General features: G+C 44.2%; 1 protein-coding gene across 1 annotated transcript in view; it reads left to right on the plus strand.

Annotated features, from left to right (window-relative positions):
• Positions 1-25,833, plus strand: part of ROR1 (receptor tyrosine kinase like orphan receptor 1) — a 458,130-nt gene that overhangs the window by 393,603 nt on the left and 38,694 nt on the right. Inside the window, exon 5 of the mRNA XM_069593578.1 lies at positions 23,803-23,930. Coding sequence (XP_069449679.1) covers positions 23,803-23,930 — 128 coding nt within the window. The remainder of the gene's footprint in view (positions 1-23,802; positions 23,931-25,833) is intronic.

Genomic DNA, 25,833 nt, shown 5'->3' on the forward strand with positions numbered 1-25,833 from the left:
CATAGGGTCGTACATGTGGGACACGACTGAAGTAACTTAGCACGCACATACATGTTTTTTGAGAAGCAACAAGCCTTTGGTCCTTCTCAACTGCTCTCCAATGAGGCAGGTGTGTATTCTGCATACATGTAGGGCCCTCCTTTTCTGGGTCTTAAAAGAGTCCGCTGAATAATCATGATAATGCTTGATAAACCCTAACATCGAAAGATCAGGACTCTCCCCTGTGACCAGGATCCTGGAAAGCTGGGAGGCAGTGACACGGTGGAGTCAGAAGGCTTAGGGGAGAACTGATGGGAGGATCATGAGAAGTACCTAGTGGGAGAGTAAAGCAGCACCATTGGGCAGAAGTACCATGTGAGCCGCAGACACCAACCACGTGTGTAATTTTAAATTTTCCAGGAGCTGCATTTTAAAAAGTAAGAATAGTGAAATGAGTTTTAATGTTTACATTTTAACATATTATTTTAGCAATATGTTTTATTTAGCCCAGTAAAGCTAAAATATTATCATTCGACATGTAATTAATATGAAAATATTAATGAGTTATTTTACATGTATTTTTTGTAGTAAGTTCTTGAAACCCAGAGTGTATTTTACACGTCTCAGCTGGCCATACTCGGGTGCCAGTGGCTAGTGGCAGTTGTATTGGATCATGGGAGTTGGGACGCATCTAACCCCAATGCAGACATTGCAGCCTCTCCCACCTGCCAGCCCTTACTTTCTCCTAACCCCGGATTTATTTTTCTGCATGGAAGTTATCACTGGACAAACTGTATTTCCTTTCTTTGTCTATATAGCGTATCTCTCAGTATTAGTTAGTATACAGTCTAGGTTGGTGTATACAGTCTAGGTTGGTGTAATAAATGAGAAGAAACAAAGGAAGTAAGGAAGAAGAAAGGTGGATAAAGATACAGTGGCTTAGACAAGACAGAAATTGATTTCTCCTCAGTTCCAAGGAGGCTGCTCAGAGCTGGAAGGGGAGCTCTGTTCCCCACGCTCACCCTGAGCCCCTGTATTGCTCCTCTGCCCGCCCCAAGCTGTGGCATCCATCTTGTCCTAGCTGGCTTCCTCAGCATCTTCACAGTCACATGCCGGTCAGGAACACATTCTTTCCTTTCTTTTGTAAAGACTCAGGCCACTCTTCCTCCTTCTCCCTCCCTCCCTTCCCTTCTTCCTTCTTTCCTTCTGTCCTCACCCCCTGCCCCTGTGTCCCTTCTTTCTTTCTTCAGAGCCGGATGCAGAGCTTCACCTCTGCTCACATCCCTTTGGCCAGAGCGTAGTCTCACGCCACCTCTAGCTGAGGTCTCCTGCTCGGTGAGCCAGGGGCCAGCTGGCACAGCAGCTCTCGGCAGGAGGGACGAGCCACCCCTCTCCCCCAGTGGAGTGCACGCTCCGTGAGGGCAGGGGGTGGGGGAGGTTTCGTTTACTGTTGCAGCAGTGGAGTACGAAGGGCAGGACAGTGGGAGTGCCTCCCCAGTGGAGAGAAATATTTTATATGTCATTGTTTGAATCACAAGCACAGTGTGGCAATAACAGCAGACTAAATTGAGAGTTGGTTTTATAATCATTTTAAAATTCTTCACAGACCCTTAACCCTGTATTGGCTGCGCAGGCTGCTCTCCTGCCCTGTGCTTGGTTCACCACCGAGCCCTGATACCTAGAATAGTTGTGGGCATGTAGCAGACACTGGGTATCTGTGGAATGAATGAATAGAGCTACTGCTGCCTCCTCACCTGCCATTTCCTCCCTGCCAGGTAGCAGTCCATATGACATTACCCACAGTTGGCTCCTCTTTAAACCGTGGGCTCCTTGAGCACTAGAACCTCCATCTGCTGTCACACCCCGGCCGGCCAGGTGCTCACCTGACGCTGGTTGGATGAATAACGTTCACTGAAGGCTGCTTTCCTGGGCATCCCATAGCCTGCACTTAGCTGCTCTCAAGCAGGACTTTTCTATCTGATTCTCTTCTTTCTGTCAGAACAGCAGAAGATAAGCCTAGAAAGAGAGAGAGGCTCCCAAGTGTGAGACAACTTATGCACCTGGCTAAGGAATTTGCACTTTATCCTACAAGCAGCAGGGGACCATCAACATGGTTTAACTGGGTGGATCTTTAACTGGAGATGAGATTTAGTGATGGGAGGAAGAAGGGAAAAGAGGGAACTAGTTGGCCTTTACTTCTCAGACCGCTGAGTTCAGTTCTGAGGGCACTGGCAGCTCCTGGTTATCTGCAGCCACTTCAGAGATCATCATTCGTTTACCATCTCGGTCCAAATAGTCCTCCTCTGCTCTCCATTCTGATGAGTACAGTCTTTGACTTATTCATCTATGTGTCTGCCCCTCCTCAGCAGCCCTGAACTGGATACCTTGAGGAGATATGCTCCTTTAAGGTCTGGGCTCTGCCCACTGCTGGACCCCCAGGGGTGGGAACGGTGCCTGGTGCCCGGTAGGCTGTCAGTAAACATGTTCTCTGACTGAGCACCGTGTGCCAGGACAGTGGAGATGAGGCAATGAGGAGGGAAGATGAAGAACGCACGTGTCTAAGAAAGGACACGGAGTGTGCTTGATGCATCTGGAGAATGCTGCCATGTTCCCTCAAGTCTTCTCCTCTTCAGGCTCCCCTGTTGTCTTGCCCCTTCAGCCACTGGTCTTATGACATGATTTTAGTTCTGTTCACCAAGAGAGTATTGTTGCTGCCTATGGATGATGGTGGATGTAGAGCCCTTTTGAACTCTGGTATTCAGAGTGAAGCCTGATAACTCCAAGTGAACTGAGAGCAGTAGAGAGGAAAGCAAGATGGCACCTCCCTCATTTCAGAGAGCTCACTCCTATCCTGAGTGCCCTTACCATCAATCAGCTTTTTCGGTAGCTACCTTCCCTCCCTCTCTGATCAGTGAAATAGACCATCAACCAATACACCATCCCCGCATACACCATGTGAACCAGTACACCACCACCTTCCTCAGCATCTCTCCTCACATTTCTCCCTACAGGTTTATTAAGTCTGCCAATCTAGAACGAAGAGCTCACCCAAATAAAAACACATTATAAGCATGGTTCTTAGGCTGTTGCTATGTCTCTGCAGATAATCTAAGCACACAATTCAGTGGGTATAATTAAAGACCAGAGAGACATTCGATACTTCTCTTGAAGGGCTGTACACCTCCTTGTACTATTGTGGATTTTCTTGATTTTATTTACTGCGGTATTCAGAAGATTTGGTTTTCCTCTGTTGGATTTAGGACATTATTATTCTTGGAATTTATAAAAGAACACTGTGCCTGGCATGACATGAAACCGACTTAAAAACACAAATTTGCCACTTCACTATATGATCTTGAACAAGCAGTTCAGTCTCTCAAAACCTCAGTCTCATCTAATAAGAATAATAATGCCAACAGTAGAATAGACAGAGAAGATGTATAAGGTGTGCAATGGTTTACATAACTAATACAAATGTTTTGCAAACATGCAAGCACATGAAAAGGATGTTTAACTTCACTATGGATAAAAACAAGATATGAGCTTAAAAAGTGATAGTACCTAGTAGGTACCTTAGCAGGTACTTGTTAGCAGCAAGTGCAGAGAAATAGACTCTGTCCTACCCTGATGGTAGAAATAATCGTTAGAACTACTGCTGATTATTCATCATCATAGCTGAGAGACAGTGCAGCTTGGAGCCTATAGAGTCCAGGGGCATATATCAGGGACTAGGATTCCTGAATTCAAGCCTACCTCCATCATTTACTATCCCTTCCTCCCTTTCCTCATCTTTAAACTAAGGAATCAAATAACCTCAAGATGATAGAGGACTATTTGGAAATATATGTAAAAAAGCTAAAAGATCTACATACCTTTGACCTAGAAAATAATTCCACTCATTGTTTTCAGCCTAGGGAAATAATCATAGATGTGTATAAAGATTCACACACAAGGATATTCACTTCAACATTTTTGTAAATAACAAAAAGTTGGATACAACCGAAATGTTTCACTGCAACCACTACAAACCAATTTTAGAAGAAGAATGATAAGGAAAATACATATTCCATTCAAAATAAGAAATCATGTCTCGTATAATTCCACATTTGAAAAAGAATTCATTTCTGTGTTTATATGTATGCCTAAAAAATATTTGTTAAGAGTGATTTTCTGTGGGTCCTGGATGTCTGGTGATTTTAATTTTCTTCTTTGGGCTTCTATTTTTCAAAATTTCCATGACAACCTTTGCTTTTTCAAATTAAGTGTACCCTTACATATCTTACAAGAATGTGGTGAGACTCTAACGTTATTCTCCGTGTTGAAAGGTCGTAGGAATGTAGTTCCTTGTGTGAGATGTGATATTAAACTCCTATTTTGCATTTCTTTCGCATTTCCTTTTTGTCCTCTCCCCTGCCCTTTTCTCCCCCTCCCTCTCTCTGCCAAACCCTTGACTTGCCCTCCTCTCACTCTCTCCCTTCTCTCTAGGCTCTCCTTTGTTCCTCTTCCTGTCCCCTGGGTATTGCCCCACTGCCTCTAGGAGTAAGAGTCAAGCACTTGCTGACCCTGATCGGAAGCTCCTCAGCTGATCCAAACTGAGCAAGAAGTGAACAAGTTTCGTGCATTTCCTTTCAGCCCTCTCGTGGCCCTGACACACATCCTGGACTAATTGAGACGGTGCGAAAGCCGGCTCTCAGTTCAGAGTTGAGCTCTTGTCATCTAGCACTGAATTACCAACTTCTCAAATGCTGCAGGGAAGGTGGGGGAGGGGCCGCTTGTTCCCTCTCCATCCCAAATGCTGGATGCCCCTGGCTTCCAGAACGACTCGAAAATAGCTTTGTCAAACAAAGCATGAACACTAGGAGTTTCCTGACATTTTCATAACTACGAGCATATGATTTGCAGTTCATATTGAATATCGATGTAAGAAACCTGCCAAGAAAGCTCCAAACACTATTTCCAGCACTGGTTCATAACCAGTCACAGCTGCCTCACCGCAGAATAGGAGCACAATAGACTACCAGGTTCCCTGGTTCGCCCGCTTACGAAGTTTGTATCGAGTTACTGGGAGTCATGCTGATGGGAGAGTCACTCTCCTGGAAAGCATTTAAGATTAATAAATCTGAGGGTTTAATGTACTAATGAAAAAATTTGTCAATATTTAAATCAAACATGTGAACACTGTTTTTACATACATTTGGGGCAGAGGTTTCAAGGTAGTCTTTAGCCTTCCAGACACGAATAAAGGAGATAGATGCACTGTTAAACTTTCGAACAATGGCAAAGAAAAACATGGAGTAATTGCTTCACTCAAAGCCTGCCAGGAAATTAATTGCCTAAGAGATGTATTTTATGCAGTGTCCAAAAAACTGCAGAGTCTCCGGGAGTGGCTTGCTTTCACTAGGAGAAAGCATATGTCACCTCTCACCAAAGATGTTTATGTCTTCTCACAAACCTGTCTTTCTTCAGCCTAAAGACATTCCAACTGGAAATGACTACAAAGCCAGGAGTTGATAGGTTAGGGGTGTTTAGCAATGCTTAAAATAATACCCTCCTGGAGTCAGATATGATGCTGTCCTGCAAGTCCTGTGGAACAGCAACCTGGATCTCTGGCACTTGGACGCCTTTTTGTTTCTGCTTAGAGAAAACAAGGTGGGAGGGAGTGGGGAGTGCTGAGGCTGCCTTTGACCTGCCAACTCTGAAGCTCACAAATCTGGGGTGGTGGGACTCTGGGGGAGTTGACTAAGAGCACTTAAGGAATAGGGATGAAACTGCCTTGGTCCACCTTTGGGCTTGTGTTCCAAGGAGGGCTTGCTGAAGGCTGCTGGTGTTGCAGGCTGAAGGAAGTCTGTGCAGCCGCAGCTAGGAAGCATAGCATGCAATTCCATAAACATTTATTGGGCACCTTCTGCAAACCAGGTTAAATGGACTGGGCTCTGCTAGGAGTGAGGCTGGGGAATATCACTCAAAGACCATAAAGAAAAATAAGAAAGCCACTGCACTTCAAGAACATTCTGCCTGGTAGAGGAACACACAGCTCAAAACAAAGAATCATAGTGTAATGATAAGTGCAGGAGGTGGGAGAGAGCAAATCTGCTCATGGACTAATCTAGGGGTTTCAGGAGAACTGAAAGTATGAAGGACAGTGAGCCAGGTGGAGAAAGGTAAGGGCGCATTTCTTGGAAGGAAACAGGCAAGGTGTGAATGTCACTAATAGTGTGGTATGTTCAGAAAGTATGTTATTGTTGTACTCAGTCACTAAGTTGTGTCCAACTCTTTGAGATCCCATGAACTGTAGCCCACCAGGCTCCTCTGTTCATGGGATTTTCCAAGCAAGATTACTAGAGTGGGTTGCCATTTCCTCCTCCAGGGGATCTTCCTGACCCAGGGATCGAACCCAAGTCTCCTGCATCTCCTACTTTGGCAGGCAGATTCTTTACCACTAAGCCACCTGGGAAGCCCCGTCAGAAATTACAAGCTGTTCTTTATTACCAGGGCCTGGGGTTTGAGGAGGGCAATGACAGGAGATGGACTAGAGAGGTAGATGGGTTGGACATTCAGGGGTCTTATGACCTCTATTAATATGCTATTAACACATTAATGGGCTGTCACCAGGGAACTCTATGCAGTGGAGAGTGACTGTAGTTGTAAGAAAGAGATGATCTGATCTAGCTATCAGGTAGCTCATTCTGCAATGGTGTGAAAGATCAATTTACAGGGTCAAGAATGGAGGTCAAGAAACACATTAGGAGGTTACTGCAGTCGTTTTGATGGGACATGATGAGAGCTTAGACTAGAATAACCTTAAAAGGTTAGAACTGGAAAGAGTATATCAGATGACTCAACTTCTATATTATACAAATAGAATAACTTAGGACAAAAGAGGGTGAGTGACCTCTCCAAGGTTACATAGAAATAAAGCTTGTTGGCAGCCAAATCAGGACCAAGGACCCTGGTCTTCTGATTTCCAGCCCAGTGACTTTTCCACTCATCTGTGCCAAGATCAGTCCCAGCATCCTGCTTGTTAGGTAATACCCTAAAGAAACTTGAAACTTACTTGGCCAGCATTTTTCCAGTCAATTTCTAGGAAGTGAGAACACTCCTTGCTGGATAGAGAGACCCTGTGTCAAGCCAGACTGTCTGGGAGGAATCTTTTCTGTTCCTCTTCCTCCTTTCTGATATCTCCCTCAACTTTGCCACCTTCTTCTCCTCCTCCAGAAAACCAACTGCTGTTTACAAAATTCTCTCCCTTTTGCTAAGTCCAAGAAGCATACACACAGCTGAGCACCTTTTCCTGAGCTTGTTTCCTCAATACATTTCTCAACTAATGGCTATCTCATTGCTAAGCACTGGGACAATTTGGAGGACACATGGTTCAGTAAAATCAAGAGTGACTGTTTCCATCTGAACTCCTTCCTTGTCTGTATACATAAAACCATCTTACATAGCAGCATATCTGTGCAAATACTGCTTGGTGTTTCTTTTTCATTAAATCATGTATGCACATATTTTCATATATTTGTATTAGCTTTGTAGTATTTCTTATAGTGGAAACAGCAGGAAATTTAGAATGAAGCCTAAGGCTTTGGGCAAGAAACTTACTTAATCTCTGAACCTTAGTTTCTTCAACTAGAAAATACTGCCAACTTGAGAGTTCCTGGCACATGGTTCCTGTACAGAAAGCATCCATCCTGCCTTCCTGCCTTTTTAGTGGCTATTTCTGGTTTGGGGCAATATACTATTTTCATAAACACATAGATATGGTTACAAATGATATTCATAGCTTCAAGTCAAAGGTCATGCTTCTGTTTTCAATTCACTTCAAGTCAAAGGTCATGCTTCTGTTTTCAATTCACTTCAATAAGGAGAATATTGTTGAAGAAAAAGTACAATCTTGATAACTTGTGAAGGTAAATGGAAGAAAGAAGAAAGAGAAGAGGGAACCATTTTAACTTGAAAACTAAATTAGCTAAGAAGTTTGTGGGTGTCTAATCTCATTAACATTGAAGGAGCCAGTATTTTATACCTGAGGATGGCAGTGTGCTTGATGAAAACTGCCAGCCAAAGGGAGGACATGGATTTCCATTTTAGATGCTCTTTGGCAGCTTCATGGAGGGTGGATTTGGAAGAGCAGAAGATTAGAGGCTGGTCTCCCAGTTAGGAAAGTCATCAGCTGAAGGGTGGTGGGTGTCTGAGCCTAGAGGGAGGATCAAACCCAGGTCTCCTGCATTGCAGGTGGATTCTTTACCAACTGAGCCACAAGGGAAGTCCAAGAATACTGGAGTGGGTAGCCTATCCCTTCTCCAGTGGATCTTTCCAACCCAGAAATTAAACCAGGGTCTCATGCATTGCAGGCGGATTCTTTACCAACTGAGCCATGAGGGAAGCCCCCTGGAAGGAGGAGAGGGGTCAAATTTAAGAAGTGCTTTGGAAGCCAATTTAGTTTCCCAGTCAAACTGTTGCTCCTCTTAAAGGATGCCCATTTCCCCTTCCTTCCATTCTTTGTGTCTTCCATTCAGCAGAACTAAGTGCATGGGGAGGTTGAGTGGCTGGGGTGGGGAAGTGTGGAAATTGTAAATTTCAGGTTGCAAGATGAACTCAGATTCCTCTCTGTTGCCCCCACACAGAAGTTAAAGTATTTTTAAAAAGTGGGAGAGATTTAATTCACTCATTAATCTTGTCTGTATCTATTGTATTGACACTGTCAACAACTTGACACTCAGTGCTGCTCTAGGCAATGGGGACATGCAAGTGACCAGACCACAGTTGCTGTTCCCAGGAAGGGTTTATATAAACAATTAAATGGATCAGTACAGAATATGTCTGATGATACTAAATGTAACAGGTAATAATCAGATGGGCGAGAGGACAGTGGTGGGCATGAGGTCCGAGAAGTAGTAGGGGCAGCAGCAACCTATGAAAGGACGTTGTAAGGACTCCTGTGTGTCCTTAGCACGTGAAGGGAAGTGTCTGGAGGGCCTTGAGCAGGAGAGAGACATAAACTGACTTAGGTCCACAAGGATTCCTCCAGCTGCTGAGAGGGAGACTGAGAACAGACTGGGGACGGTGGCGAAGAGTGGGAGTAGGAAGACAGTTGTGAGTATACTGGAAAAAAGTCCATGCAGAGATAATGGTGGCCTGAACCAGAGGGTAGCAGTAAAGGTAGGTTTGGGATAGGTTTTGAAGGAGGAGGTAGAAGCATGGGCTGATGGTTTGGAGATGGTTGTAAGAGAATGTAAAATTGAGGAGAATGTCATAATTTTTGCTGTGGGTAGTTCAGTTCAGTTCAGTCACTCAGTCGTGTCCGACTCTTTGTGACCCCATGAATTGCAGCACGCCAGGCCTCCCTGTCCATCACCATCTCCCGGAGTTCACTCAGACTCATGTCCATCGAGTCCATGATGCCATCCAGCCATCTCATCCTCGGTTGTCCCCTTCTCCTCCTGCCCCCAATCCCTCCCAGCATCAGAGTCTTTTCTAATGAGTCAACTCTTTGCATGAAGTGGCCAAAGTACTGGAGTTTCAGCTTCAGCATCATTCCTTCGAAAGAAATCCCAGGGTTGATCTCCTTCAGAACGGACTGGTTGGAGCTCCTTGCAGTCCAAGGGACTCTCAAGAGTCTTCTCCAACACCACAGTTCAAAAGCATCAATTCTTCGGCTCTCAGCCTTCTTCACAGTCCAACTCTCACATCCATACATGACCCCAGGAAAAACCATAGCCTTGACTAGACGGACCTTAGTTGGCAAAGTAATGTCTCTGCTTTTGAATATACTATCTAGGTTGGTCATAACTTTTCTTCCAAGGAGTAAGCGTCTTTTAATTTCATGGCTGCAGTCACCATCTGCAGTGATTTTGGAGCCCAAAAAATAAAGTCTGACACTGTTTCTACTGTTTCCCCATCTATTTGCCATGAAGTGATGGGACCAGATGCCATGATCTTCGTTTTCTGAATGTTGAGCTTTAAGCCAACATTTTCACTCTCCTCTTTCACTTTCATCAAGAGGCTTTTTAGCTCCTCTTCACTTTCTGCCATAAGGGTGGTGTTATCTGCATATCTGAGGTTATTGATATCTCTCCCGGCAATCTTGATTCCAGCTTGTGTTTCTTCCAGTCCAGCGTTTCTCATGATGTACTCTGCATATAAGTTAAATAAGCAGAGTGTGGGTAGTTGGAGGAAGGAATTTTTATTTCCTGGGGTGGAGCAAGAGTTCCAGAATGGTCTTGGAGGGAAATAAAGGTTGCAATTTTAGACATGTTGAGTTTGAATTCCTTTTAGATACTCAAGGGGAGATAGGGAAGCTGAAGTTCAGAGAGTTATCTCAGCTGGAGATAATAGTGTGGCAGTCGTCAGTACAGAAACGGCCACTTCAAGCTTGGGCAGTGGAAGATCAGGTAGGCAGAGAGAGAGAGTGAGGAAGAGTTCTGAGTGCTGAACTCTAGGATTCTCAGTGACTGAAATCTTGAACTAGCAAAGGAGACTAAGAAAGCACAGCCAGAGCAGGGAAAGGAAAACCAAGAGAGAGCAGTGTCTAGAAGCTGAGTGAAAAAAGGTATTTCAAGGAGTGATGAGCTGTGTCAGATGCTGCTGCTAGACCAGTCACGTTGAAGACCTTGACTATTGGATTTGGTCATGGAGACCACTGACCTCGACAAGAGCTCTTTCAGTGGAATGTCAAGGCAAAGGCCTGATTGGGGTGGGTTTGAGAGCCAGTGTGCTGCTAAGTCACTTCAGTCATGTCTGACTCTGTGCGACCCCATAGACAGCAGCCCACCAGGCTCCCCCGTCCCTGGGATTCTCCAGGCAAGAACTCTGGAGTGGGTTGCCATTTCATTCCCCAATGCATGAAAGTGAAAAGTGAAAGTGAAGTCACTCAGTCATGTGCAACTCTCCGCGACCCCATGGACTGCAGCCCACCAGGCTCCTCTGTCCATGGGATTTTCCAAGCAAGCGTACTGGAGTGGGGTGCCATTGTCTTCTCCAAGAGCCAGTGTGGGACCTGGGGAAAGCAGGTGCGGACATCCTTGAGAGGAGTAGTCCTATAGAAAGGAGCACAAAAACGTGCAAGTAGCTGAACAGAGCCAAAGAGAGTTTAAGGTGGGAGATATTGTAGCACATGGGGGTATTGATGGGAATAATCCAATAGAGGTAGGAGGAAATGGCAACAGGGCTGAGAAGAGAGACAATTGCCAGAGCAATACCCATGGATAAGTGAGAGGGATGAGGTTCGTGTGCCCGAGTTGATGGTCGTTGAACCTTACATTGGAGCACAGAGGGTCCACTCCCGGCAATGAGAAAGGAGGCAGGGTCTATAGAGCAGACCAAGGAGGGGTAGTTCAATCAAACTTCTCTTCTTAAAGGCTAACCCCTGTCTTGTCCTTTCTGATTCATAAGCCAGACCCTACTTCTGTCCCAAGCATGTCCAGAGTTCACACACAGGCATCATTTTACATCTGAGTAATCTTTGGTCTGATGAGAAGGAACCGCAAGGTACATAAAAAAAGGAGGGAGAGAAAGAGCTTCCAGCCAGAAATCTAAACCAAGATCAGTACTACCAGGATGGTTATTTTTTGTCTGCTTTCTTTTCTCCAGTGCCTACAATAGTACCTGGCAAGTAGTAGGTAAATCTGTACACCTATTTCTAGAATAGATAAAGCAAAAAGAGAACTTATACTTCATAAACAACTATCATGAATGAATAGTTTGTATATGATCTTATTTAATATACTAGTTTTATAGATGAGGAGATGACATACTTAACGCAAAGCCACACACAACTGGAAGGCAGCTGTCAGGACTGCATCCAATTCTGTGGGTCTCCAAAGTCCAGGTCTTACCCCAGCACTGCACTCTGCCCATCCAGCTACTTGGCAAACTTCTTCAAGTCACACAGCCATTAGCTCTTGGTTCTTTCTGCTTTAGATGGGGTTGGACTAGAAGCTGGAAAGGGCTTGTTCCAACTGAATGACTCTGCTAGACAACAGACAGACTCAAGGGACAGCTACAGGCTTGGTGCCTGCCCCGAGTTCACCAGCCCCTTCTCTACATACCCGCGCTGCCAGCAGACACCTTACCATTTTTTGCCAACTCTGACATAGTTTCAGCTTTCTCCATGAAACAGCTGGAGAGTCTCTACTCTGTGTCTTGGGTTTATCGCCCTTGTGGCAGGTTGTGAACAAGTTGAACCTTCCATCTCAGGCCTTGATCCCCAGCCTTAACTCTCCAGCTCCACCACTTGCTCTCCTGTCACTAATCACATCACTTTCTGACATCGATAAAATCCATCCCCTCCCCATTTTTTCCTATTATTATAATTTTGAGGTAGCAGACTGAAATAACATAATGTTAAAAGGACTTTAAAGGAGTATGAGAGCAGGATTGAGTCCACAGAGTAGCGAATGGTATGTTGAACCTCATTACTCCTCCAGACGCTGCAGCTGAGACCCACCCCCCCCCCCCCCCCCCGCCTTGGGCCTGTCCTGCCCCTACCATTAGTCCCATGAAGTCTCACTGATTTCAACTCCACTTATCTTGGTGGCATACCATTTAATCCATGATCTGTTGAGTTATTCCTCTTTGAAGCCATCCCCTCCTCCAGAAGCCTTCCCAACCTCAATTAGATACCCTTTCTTTTATTTTCAGCACAAGGCTTCAACAAACTTGTTGGAAAAGAGAGAAAGAGAGAAGGACATAAAGGGGAATGAAGGTGATGTTAAAGTCCTGGTGAACAGGGATATTGTTGGTATCTCAACACCAAGGATATAAGACCTCTCTGCTCTCCACTTTCATGTTGTAGTTAAAGCACCGCCACAAATCCACCCTCTTTCCTCATTTCTCCTTAGGGAACCCACTGGATTCACAACTCTGTCCCTTGTCCAACAGGTACCACTTGTTCAGTTACCGTGTTCCCATTTAGTGCATCACAAAGCAAGCTTTATGTTCATGTGAATTTCTGCCTCTACATTTTTTTAATGCGTACGTGTTTTTATGTTTGACCATGACCACCTCTATATTGCATTATTTGGTGTTGGGGGAGGCATTGTAGTCACCACGGCTTTTTATGGAGGTTAGTGTTCTTTCCTAACTGCCATCAGCAGAAGGAATGGGAAACAAAGCTGAGGCAAAACAAAAGCGAAAATGGGGGATTGAGTTTCACCCAACTTCTGAGCAGTAAGACAAAATCAAAACCCTCCTAAGAAATCCCTAAGTTCCCTTTACCGCTCTTTCCACAAACCTTTTTTTTCAATCCATGGCCTTAGGCATAAAAGGAAAATGAGAAACATATCAAAGCAATCTTAGAAACATTGTGTAAAAAACCTGACCGGATTGCTACGTGTGCATGTCATATTATTCTGAACTTCCGTTACTCTCAACGGGCAAATTTAGAGTGTAGTTTGAATACCTAATATTTGGAGAACAGCCAAAGAACACCCAAAAGGTTTCTGGTGAGAACTTGGGGGCTCCAAGATCCATCTGTGCCCTCCCAGCGCCAGCCTAAGCTTAGGGGCTAAGCAGGCCCTTCATGGGCTTCGCATGTGGCTCAGTGGTAAGGAACCCACCTGCCAATGCAGGAGATATGAGTTCGATCCCTGGGTGGGGAAGATCCCTTTGAGAAGGAAATGACAGCCCACTCCAGTATTCTTGCCTGGGAAGTCCCATGCACAGAGGAGCCTGGCAGGCTACAGTCCATGGGGTTGCAAAAGAGTTGGACACAACTTAGAGACTAAACAACATGAGAGAAAAAGTCAAATACTCTAGAGCTTCCTAGAAGGTGCAAGGCTGCCCCATCACGAAAACCTCAGTAATCAGGAGGGGGCAGAAGTCACTCATTCTTCTGAGTAGTGAGCTTCCATATTCTTAAAAATACTGTACTTATACAGTTTTATCATTTCAAGAGTGTGTTTAAATAGGAATAAAATCTATTACACATGTAATTTTCCCTTAAATTACACTTGTGAGATACAAACCTGGGTAGTTCTGCTCCTTCTCCAAAGTGAAATGCGACCCTTGTGTTTCTGAACATCTCTATGAAGCAAAGCCAGTACCTTCCCATTTCTAAGTTGGATACAAGTAACTATTATGTGCTGCTCTGGAAACTATGACAGAGCATTATTCATCTGTTTGTTTTAATGGTTCATGGCCAAGGGGGGAAAAAAACTTTAAAATATTTAATTTTTTAAAGCAAAAAAGTGGTATGAGAAAGACCAAGGGACTCTTTTTCTAAGGAAAATAAATGTTAACAGTGACCAGTGTCCATGTGTGGGCAATAGAACGTGTTCCTTGACACAGGTACCTCGGAATTGCTCGTGCTCACAGAGGAATTCCCATAAGAGAAGGGCTATTAGGGTGGGCTGAATTCTCAGCCTTGTAGGATGAAGTCTTCTCTGTGAGTCATCACCCCTCTGGGCTGACGTGCCTTGATTGGCTCACTTTGAAAGCTGATCTTAAAGGTCAAGTATGTTAACATGTTACCCTCTTTGATGCCCACTTTCAGATGGATCTTTAAAAACAGAGTGTGGTAGATAACATTGGGATCCCATATTTAACCTCTAATCTCTCCACCACAGCCAGCCTGAGGCAAAGCATACTTTCAGTGGCCCCGATAGCTCTCCGTCCAAGACCACCTTCTCTCCTTCACTCCAGCCAGCGCTTTCCATGTCTCCACTTATATTTATCCTGATGCCTCTTCTCCAAGGGCCATCTCTTCCAAGGTATATGCAGTTAAAGCTTATAATGACTTAGATTATTTTCTCTCCTCCTGGTTGGCAGTTAACCAAGGATGCCTCAAGGCTTAAAGTTGTCTCAGGAAAAGGAAGGAAGTGATTTTGGGGAGGCAGCAACTTTTTTAGACCATGTCAGATTATATTCTATTCTTCAAGTTTCTCTGTCTCTGAGCTTTTATCCATATTGGAGAATTCTGCATCCCTTACATCGATCTTAATTTTATCTTGTATCCCCCCTCCCTTTAATGAAAAAAATAGACCTGATTTTCCCCTTTAAGAGATCTGACTTTGCCTCCCTAGAGAGAACCCAGCCTCTGAAATAGGAAGCTTTGCACTCAGCCCCAAGCTTACTAGTGCCTTTCCTGGGAAGCAGCATGGGCGTGGATCTGCCGTGGCTGTGCTCTAACCAGATTAGCTAAGATGTGGCCTGACTTACAGATTTAAAAAGGGGTACCTCTCATCCACTTTTGGTCATGATGATCTTTGTGCTGTGCCATGCTTAGTCACTCAGTTGTGTCCAACTTTGCGACCCTATGGACTGTACCCCACCAGGCTCCTCTGTCCATGGGGATTCTCCAAACAAGAATACCAGAGTGGGTTGCCATGCCCTCCTCCAGGGGATCTTCCCAACCCAGGGGTCAAAACCAGATCTCCCACAGGGCAGGCAGATTCTTAACCATCTGAGCCACACAGCCTCATGAACTTTAGCCTTCCAGGCTCCTCTGTCCATGGAATTGTCCAGACAAGAATACTGGAGTGGGTAATCTTTCCCTTCTCCAGGGGATCTTCCCAACCCCAAAATTAAACCCAGGTCTCCCGCATTTCAGGTGGATTCTTTACCATCTGAGCCACAAGGGAAGCATGATGGTCTTTGGAAAAACAAATACAGCTTACCAGTTATATTTGCATTGGTAAAGTGAAATTACTTCCCACATGAGAGAAAATAACCCACGCTTTGCTAAATGGAGCATAATTAGGAATACTACATCTCTTTGAACTGTGTGATGGATTTCGTTCAGACCAAGATTCGGGGCTCTGGGGACAGGCATCTCGATGGGATTTCATCTCCATGGCTCAAAATAGGACTTGTAAGAGGTGCCAAGTGGGGGAAATTCAGAAGTGTTGGATGATTTCACTCAAGGCAGTCAGTCCCCCCTGAGCCTGCCAAGCTGTGGGCTTGCAGAGCACTGTCTCTGGCATTCCAGTTGAAGAACCAAGAGAATCAGAACAAAGAAACCTGCTGGGACTGTGTAAATTGCCAGCACTTTTGGCCAGTGAGTTTGCTTAAAAACAATCCCAAAAATCTCTCCCCAGTTCTGAGGCTAAAAATTCCAACTGTTGTTCCCTCCCTCTACTTTGTCCTTTGGGTATAAATGAGATTTTTTTCATTTAAAAAATTGAGATAAAATTCACATAAAATTAACCACTTAAAAGTGAGCAATTCCACAGCAGCTAATATATATACCACCATCTCTCAGTCTAGAACATTTATATCACAACAAAGTAAAAGTCTACATCCAGTGAATAGTTATTCCCTGTTTTTCCCTTCCTCCTACTCCTGATAACCATCAATCTGCTTGTTATCTTTATGGATTTACTTATTCTGGAAATTTCATATAAATGGAATCATGTACTCTGTGGCCTTTCTCATCTGGTTAATTTCATTTACCATAATGTTTTGAAGACTCTTCCACAGTGTAGCATGTTTTGGTACTTCATGCCTTTTTCATGGCTGAATAATTTTCCACCGTATGTATCTACCACTTTTGTCCATCCATTCATCTATTGATGAGCATTTGAGGTGGTTTCTACTTTGAGGCTATTGTGAATAGTCCTGCTATGCACATTTGTGTACAAGTATTTGTTTGCAATTCTTTTGAGTCAGATTTTATAGTTAGCAAAGTGTCTTTAAGTCTATTCTCTTCCCCCTAAGGAGAGACATGCATTTTAACTGGTCTTAGTACCTCATAGGGGAACATTTTAGGGCCTCACTCATCAGTAAGAATCTGTTCAACTAAGGCCTGCCATGCCCCAGTGTAAAATCTGGTGCAGAAGAAAGTGGTTTCCAGTTTGAAGTGTCGTTCTGGTATGGAGAGGGTCCGTATCTATGAGCTAGGCTAGGTCATCTCCGCATCTATCAGGTCTATTACAGTTCTGCTGGTCAGTCTGTGCACAGGGGAGCAGGGGGGAGGATGGCTCTCAGCAGCACCGTCTCCCTCATTCAGCAGTTGTTGGCTGAGTTGGGTATTGTGCACTGTCCCGGGCCCTGGAGTTGTGAAGCCAAGCCAGACATGGTCCCTGCCTTAGAGTAGTGCTAAGGGGATCACTTAGCAGACAAACATAATATTAATTCAGAAGTCTGTGGGAGTGGTGTGGTAAAGGTGCTGAGTGGGCGGGAGTGTGGGGTAGGCAGTGACTAACTTTCCTGGGAAGGAGGGGTTTGGAGCACCTGATAAGGCAATCACAAGGTGAGAAAGCAGATAGATGGCCCTCCAGGCCTCAGGAAGAGAATAGACCAAGCCAGGGGGCCAGCAAAGTGCATTTCCTGTTTTGAGACGAGCAAGGTCAACAGCAGCATGGCTGGTCTCATCAGGTTCACAGGCTCATCAGGCTGGGAATGAGGCTGGAAAAATGGGCAGGAACTAGGGAAGAGCTTTGTGTACTGCAGCAAGTAACTGGTGAGTCGGAAACTAGGATGAATTTTAGGCAGGAAATGACCTGCTCCAAGTCTGTGTTTTGAAAAGATCCCTTTGTAACTAGTAACTGATGAACCAGACTCCCTCCCCCTCCTTCCCAGCCTGCCTTCTCTGTCATCTCACCGGCCCTCAGCCAGCCCTGGACTGAAGTGCAAGGTCAGGAAGATTGCCTTCTTCTTCACACAGGGACCTCTCATCAATTGCCCTGCCCTTCTTGTATACAACTTTCTACAGAGATGAAAGTGCTCATAGCAGCTAATAAAAATCCATCAATACTGAGCCCTTCCTAAGTAGGTCATTTCTCCTGGAAGTACTTGAATTTAGAAGTAGGCCAATTATAAATAAGTGAACTGTTCATGATGAGAATTCAGCCACCAGGGATAGGTCCAGAGGGATTCTATAAAGTTGTTTTAAGGAATAATTGAGGTCATCTGAAGGCCTTCCTGATACCCTCACACCATAGCATCTCCTGTTCATTTATCTACAATAAGGTCCCCATCTCCATACCTTCTTGTAAGATTCTTTCTATTTTTATGTTTTAATTGGAGGATAATTACTTTACAATACTGTTCTGATCCCCGCTGTAAAACAAGTCAAATCAAGTCACAATTATACCTATATCCCCTCCTTCTGCGGGAGGAGGGAGGCTCAACAGGAAGGGGACATGTGTATAACTGTAAGTCTGTCTTTTTTCTTTTACTTTTTATTTTGAAATATTTATGTTTAAGAAAAGTTGCAAAAGTAGTGCAGAATTTCCATATTCCCTTATCCCCTAATGTTAATGTCTTGCATCAACATAGTACTATTATCAGAAGTAAGGAATTACCATTGGTGTGCTACTACTTATCTTCCCAGGAGGCACAGTGTTAGTAAAGAATCTGCCTGCTGATACAGAAAATGCAAAAGTTGCAGGCTCAGTCCCTGGGTCGGGAAGATCCCCTGGAGAAGGAAATGGCAACTCACTCCAGTATTCTTGCCTGGGAAATTCTATGGACAGAGGAGCCTGGCGGGCTAAAGCCCAGGGGGTCTCAAGAGTCAGACATGACTGAGCGTGTGCAGGCACATGCTAAGTAGTGTATAGACTTCATTCAGATTTCCAGTTTCTCTATACATATTAAGGGTTTCTTTTGAAATCATGTGTATAAGACAACAGTTGCATTTGCTCTCTTTTCTCCCTTAAACTGAGGCACCCTTCAGAAACCCGTCCCCCACTGGAAGCACTAAAGAGAGCACTAGCTGGCCTCTCTGGTGGCTTAGTGGGTAAAGAATCTGCCTGCCACGTGGAAGACCTGAGTTCGATCCCTGAATTGGGAAGATGCCCTGGAGGAGGGTATGGCAACCCACTCTAGTATTCTTGCCTGGAGAATCCCAGTGGATAGAGGAGCCTGGCGGGCTGCACCCCATGGGGTTGCAAAGCGTCGGACACGACTGAGGGACTAAGCACACAGCAGGACTATCATGGTCCAGGCTTGGCACAACTCCATTTGGGCATCCATTTGGGGTATTCTGCATCCTTTCAGTCCCCATACCTCACCCACCCTCCCACCCATCCTTTCTTTCCTTTCCTGCTCCCCCTTCTCAAAAAACTACATCTTGGGCTTCCCTGGCCCCTTACTATACACCTCACTGTTCTCTTTTTTGGAGAATGCTTGAGAGCCTTATTCCAGACCCAAGCAGTTCACCCAGCAGTGTGCAACCGTTGACTCCCACAGTCGCTGTCAGACTCCCATGGGCAGCATGTTCCCCATTCTTGTCTGCGGTGCTTCTTGGGTGGATGCTCCTGCTGCTGCCACATTGGTGGCCATCACTCTCAACCCTGGGTGACGACCCCTCATCAGCCCCTTGCTCTGGGGAAGGGGGAGACCCTGGAGGGGGGCGGACAAACTGTGTTTGCTTTTCCCTATCACCTGGCAGCGAATTTGGAAGGTTGTAGAGGCTGGCAACCCAGTAACTAAATTACCTTTAGAAGAATCATGAGTGCCATTCACAAAGCACTCCAGCATCTTGACATCACAGCGAGGTGGCTGGCGCATGTTGATGCCAGGTACTGTGATGGACGGCCAGAATCCCGTCTGCCCTCTCCTAGTGTTTCTTCTCCCTAGAACGCAGCCTTGGGCATGCTCACTGCAAGTGCCCTTGTGCTCTCATGGCCTTGCTTCTTCATGTTTTTAATTTGCTAACCATGGAGGACATCAGCGATGAAAGAAGTGTGAGCTGGAGAAAGGCATAAAGCTGATTAATGTTGGAGGAGCGTTTGTTCCCCTCCAGGCACGGCTGGCAGGAAAAATGGGCAGGATGAAAGGAGATTGTGTCTTGACTTTTAAAAGAGAAGCTTTTCGCCACTTGCACATGTGTGTATGTGCAGTCACTCAGTTGTGTCTGACTCTTTGTGACCCTTTGGACTGTAGCCCGCCAGGCTCCTCTGTCCAGCAGACACCAAAACACCTTCACAGTAGAGAGCCCCCGTAAGCAGTGGGAAAACTCCCATACACAACTATTTGGAAGGAAGTTGCATACCAGGGTTACAAGCACAGGTTTGGGGGCAGGTCTAGTTCTTCTGCTTACTGTGTCAAAGTGGACAAGTTCTTTTGCTCTTTCTGACTCTAGTTTTCTCATCTATAAAATGGGAGCACTTACATCTTCACCTTCTGTATAAGACAGTTGTCAGCATTAAATGACTTAATATTGATTTTATATGTAAATGAAATTTAACAGTGCCTGGAACAGAGTAAAGGCTCATTATAAAGTCTCTTATTTATTATTAGGCTGATTTACTTTAAAGTAGGATTGAAAAGCAGAGCACTGTTATAGCCTGGTAGTCAGGCTTGAGCTTGAATTTTGTGATTAAATCCTAGCTCCTCCATTTGCTGGCCTTGTGAGTCTGAGCCAGTTACTTAACTTCTCTGAACTTGAGTCTCTCACTCAGATAAATAAGGATAGTAACGTCACAAGGGGCTACTTTGAAGAAAGCACTTATCATAGTACTCAGCACAGAGAGTGGCAGACACTTAAGACATGTTTGTTTTTCTAGTGCTGTGGTTCTCGACCACAGTCAAATCACCTGAGAGCTTTTTAAAATGCATGAATACCTAAGCTGCATCCCCAGAGACTATGATTTAATAGGTCCAAGGTGGGGTTTGGACATAGGAATTTTCGAAAGCTTCTTAAGGAGATGGTGTAAACAGCCAGGACTGAGAACTACTCCCTAGCAGATGACATAGCATACTATTTTTTTTTGTTTGTTTGTTTGCTTTGTTTTTTACATCTGTTCCCAAGAGACTGGACTGGTCAGAGTATTAAGAATTCTGGGCACAATAAAAAATGTAATACACCTGCAGATCTAAAGCCCTCGATAAGAAATAGGCAGCCAAAGAATTGCATTCCATTTTATTCTGAAAAACAGTATTCAAAGGGTCTTTTCAGAATCTCGAATTGGAAAGGTGGTAAGAAGTTTAGCCTAAGCCTCACACATAAAATATGGGAACTCCCAGTAGGTCAGGGATTTATATCTGGGGGTAATTCCAGGGTTTTGTCCTCCCAAGAGATATAAATTGAGGCCTTGAGAATTTAATGTGGGGGAGGAAGAAGTGTTCTCATAATGGCACCTTAAAGATCCAGGACTCTGCTAATGCCTAGGGGTAGAATAGCATCATCTATAATAGCAGGGGGGTGATGGTGTGGGGGTACTTTCTGGCCTCAGGACTTCAGTTTTCAAGATCCAAGGCTGGGTCATCAAGAAACTTCTTTCTCCCCATAGGTTTATGGTATTAGTTACCCAATAAAAGTGGGGTTAATTTTACAACCCAAGTAAAATTTAAGCCAAAAAGGCTTCAACATTACTCTAGGATTTATGAAAGTAAACATGTGGAGTGCTTGCAGGATTTTGCAACATTAAAATTTCAATGTCTTTATGTCAGGTGTATGATATATTCATTTGTATGTGTACTTAAAGGTTACGTTTTTTAAGAGCTTTGCACTGCAAACTATTTGGGGGATTGAACTGGAGATACTACTCCCATCTCCACCTTTAACTTGACTGTTTCAGTGAATAGGGAGTAGAAAGCAGCTGAAAACAAGTGTCTTTTAAGGATCAGCTCTATTAGATTTTTTTCACATGGTTTCCTATTCTACTGGGCTTTCTAGACTCCCTCCCTGAACCTTCAGGTGTGGATGTCCAAGGCCAGAGCTATGAACACAGTTGATTTTACAAAGCAGAAGCTTAGCAAATAATTATCTTTTAAATATCTTCTTCGGTACCTGCTAGTCTTAATCATTCAGTCATGTCTGACTCTTTGCAACCCCATGGACAACTGTAGCCTGCCAGGCTCCTCTGTCTATGGAATTCTCCAGGCAAGAATACTGGAGTGGGTAGCCATTCCCTTCTCCAAGGGATCTTCCCAACCTAGGATCAAACCTGGGTCTCCTGCATTCTAGGCAGATTCCAAGTCACTAGGGAAGCCCTCTTGGTAACTGTAAGGGCTTTAATAATAATTATATGTTACCTCTGTGTAGCACTTTTTTAAAGCTTTTACACAGTTTGATAGGATCCTCATGACTTTAGTTCAGCAGTAAAGAATCTACCTGCCAATGCAGGAGACACAGGTTCTATCTCTGGGGTCTACAGGGATGCGAAGGGACATGGCTTAGCAACTAAACAACAAACAGCAACCTGACTTTGACCTATAGGGTTGGGAGGTCAATTATTATCTTCATCTTATAGATAAGAAAACCATAGCTCAGAGGATTTGAGAGGTTGCCTGAGGATAAGAAAGTAAAAGTGTTAGTCGCTCAATGATGTCTAACTCTTTGCGACCCCATAGACTGTAGCTCACCAGGCTCCTCTGTGCATGGTATTTCCCAGGCAAAAATACGGAGTGGGTTGCCATTTCCTCCTCCAGGGGATCTTCCCAACTCAGGGATCGAACCCAGGTCTTCTGTACTGCAGGCAGATTCTTTACTGTCATAGCCACCAGGGAATCACACCTAAGGATAAGCAGATGTTAAATCCAGCAGGAGAATTTGTTCTCCTGACTTTTGCTCTAAAGTATTTTAACTTAGAAGAAACCAAAGAGGAAAAAAAATGGCACTTCTTTCAGGCAAGATGTTGCTTCCAGCCAGGTTAACAGAGGAGCATCCAGGGCCATAAGCCTGGCAGGTAGCCTTCTGCTTGGCTGTAGTTTGCCTTTCAGAACCATATTGATATCTTGTACTCTGGTGTCTTATGCTTATCATAGGCCCAAGTGGGAGATTTTGGCCTCTGTCCTTTCAAGCTGAACCTGCCTTCTTGGGTCCTAATCTCCAGCCTTGGGTCTCTAGCCATTTACTCCGCAGTCACTAATCACACCACTTTCTGGTATCCCCTTCTTCAGAATGGGGCTTCCCTCATAGCTCAGATGGTAAAGAATCCTCCTGGGATGCAGGAGACCCTGGTTCAATTCCTGGGTCAGGAAGATCCGCTGGAGAAGGCATAGGCTACCCACTGCAGTATTCTTAGGCTTCCCTTGTGGCTCAACTGGTAAAGAATCTGCCCGCAATGCGGGAGACGTGGGTTTGATCCCTGGGTTGGGAAGATCCCCTAGAGAAGGGTAAGGCTACCCACTCCAGTATTCTGGCCTGGAGAATTCCATGGACTAAGTCCGTGGGGCTGAAAATAGTCGGACACGACTGAGCGACTTTCACTTTATCTTCAGAATAAAATCTGTGCCCTCCCTTTTATTATTATAACTTGAGGAGACAATTTTTTTTTAAGATTTTGTTTTGTTCTAGCAACTTATGAAAGCAAGTTTCAATGGACATTTTCTCTGGATTTCCTGGGCCTTGGTGACTGATCTGAGATTGCCCAGTCCACAGTTTGCCGTGGACAGTCTCTGCAGGGTGGGGGTGATGGGTCTCAAGCAGGAGCCGTGTAACGGGACTGCCCTCTGTTTTCCTTCCCGCGGCACCCAGCTTTTCACCTCGTGGAGCTTCCCAATTGACATATCAGTCTGAGTAGGTCTTGGGGTAATGCGCCCACCCCTTTGTAGCAAATGAAACAGAAATAATCTGTGCTTAAAAAACAAAAAAACTGTAGAACATGTGCCCAGATTTCCAACTCATTTCCTCTTTACTCTTACAACTACATCATCCTCCAGCCCACCACCAGCTGCGAAAATAAAAGTGTTTTCTCCCACATTTAAGGATGATTTTGTGCTTCAGGATGATATTTCTAGAGGTGAAGGAAACTTGACCAATGTGACCAACAGATGTTTTAAGCGATGGATGGAACTGAGGAGGAAGCCGGAGTCCTTAACCCAGTCTTGAGGATACTGTGCCCGACTGCGCCCCCTCGTGACTGTCTGGGGCATCGCGCAGTCAGCGCCAACTGCGTGTGTGTCCTGCTCCAGCTTACGTATGTGCTCTGTTTTCAGAGATGAGTATGAAGAAGATGGATTCTGTCAGCCGTACCGGGGGATTGCCTGTGCAAGATTTATTGGCAACCGCACTGTCTACATGGAGTCTTTGCACATGCAAGGGGAAATAGAAAATCAGATCACAGGTTGGTAGCAATGAAATTATATTTATACTTTGCATAACAGTTTTTCTCCCCAGAAGTTTTATTGAGCCCTTCTCTTGACAAAGGATTAGTCAAGGCATAGGGGTTAGGAACGGGGCCATAAAGAAGCCAGAGATATAATCTCTGTTCTGAAATTTACATTAGAATAATTTATTAAAGGTTGCCCTTGGAGGAAAAGGAGGCTTTGAGAAGTCTCACTTTCATTCAAACACTCAATAAATATTATTGAGTGCTTTTGGCATACCAGGACCTGGGCTGGGCATGGACGATGTGATGGTGTGAGGAATAAGCCAGGTATGTCTCTGCCCTCACAGAGTTTACTGTTTGGAAATAACATTGTGTCTACTGAAAGGGGATGAATTTAGAGTTAGAATTCTGGATACGAATCCCAATTTGCCATTAGTGTGACTTTGAAGAAAATCTTACTCTCCATGGAAATCTCTTTCTTCATCTGTGAAGTGAGTGAGGAGGTGAGATGATCATGGGTCTACTCCTGCTCTAGCTTTCTCTATTCACCCTTCACGTTTCTGAACTGAAAGGATCTTTTTAATGGAAATCAAATACTGAAGCACTGCCTAGCACATACAAGGTAGGTGGTGTTGGCCACTGTGCCCAATTTTGTATACTTTGTTTGGATGGTTACAGCAGCCTGTGTCTCTCCCATTGGTGTCGTTATTATGCCTTGGTGCCCTGTACATTAAATGCATTAAAGTGGCTTTTCTGAAATTCTAATAAGGTTTCCAACGTTAGCACTGAAAATAGAAGACACCCCATTGCATCTGATATATTTTAGTATATGTCCCAAATGTTGACCTGAAATTCAGATGCCCTGTAGTTTAGCTGGCAACCCTATGATTTAAGAGAGGCAAGAACAAACCCAAGACACATAGAATAGCCAACAGCCCAGAAACTATGTCCCAAGAGGAATTTGAGGGAACCAAGAGGGGGCCAGGGGAATCATTTAATGTGAAGAAACAACTATAGGAAGATGTATTTGCCAGTTGCTAAATCTCTCAGGCTTTCAAGAGGAAAGTCCGTGAAATTCCAGAGAAGCAAGACTGGTAGGGAGAAGCTATAAAAGATACATTTCAACTTAATAAAAAATCACTTGAACATACTTTTTACTAGGTATTCACAAAAATAAATGGAAGTTCTGATATAAATATATAAATATTTGGTCACCCATTTATAATAATCCTCTCTTGGACATTTTCAATAGATACCAGCTTACTGGAGAGTGTTACAGTTTTTTCTTTTTAGAAAAAAATCCATCTAACTTTGATTAACCCAGCATTTTCCAAACTTGTTTAGCTATGGAACCCCAGTTCCTCAGACACTTTTAACATTCTACATAATTGATGTTCTGAGGAACATGCTTTGGGAACCAGTATACCAAAAACTTCACAGGCTGCGTTGTGAGTATAAGCTCCTTGTCAGTAGATGTGTGCAAAGGCTGGTATGGGGATAAGAGATTAGGCAAAGCAACCACTGATATTCTACAATATACATTGGACAACTGAGTTGTGCTCTTTGAGAACTTTCAAATGAGTTGCCTCATGTTCAGAAGATGGGATCAAAAGTCTTCAAATTATAAGGAAATTAAACCATTTACCCAAGGTCATCCAACAACTGAGACACAGAACTAAATAAATCCTGTGATTGGGTTCAGCCACTGTATAAAGCAAGTTCTGCCCTGCAGCTGTCAAATGTTTTAGAAGCCTTACAAAACTAATAAAAAGTACCGGATGAAACACAAAGTTCTGTTGCTTTGTAGTAAAAATGAAAAATATATTGTACTTTAACCTAATTAATTCTTTTTATTAGGAAACAGTACATATGTAACTTAATCCTGTTTTTTTAAACTTTGTAGTCAAAATTATTTTTT

The sequence above is a fragment of the Ovis canadensis genome, chromosome 1 (genome assembly GCF_042477335.2).
Source record: "Ovis canadensis isolate MfBH-ARS-UI-01 breed Bighorn chromosome 1, ARS-UI_OviCan_v2, whole genome shotgun sequence".
In the NCBI taxonomy this organism is placed as follows: Eukaryota; Metazoa; Chordata; class Mammalia; order Artiodactyla; family Bovidae; genus Ovis; species Ovis canadensis.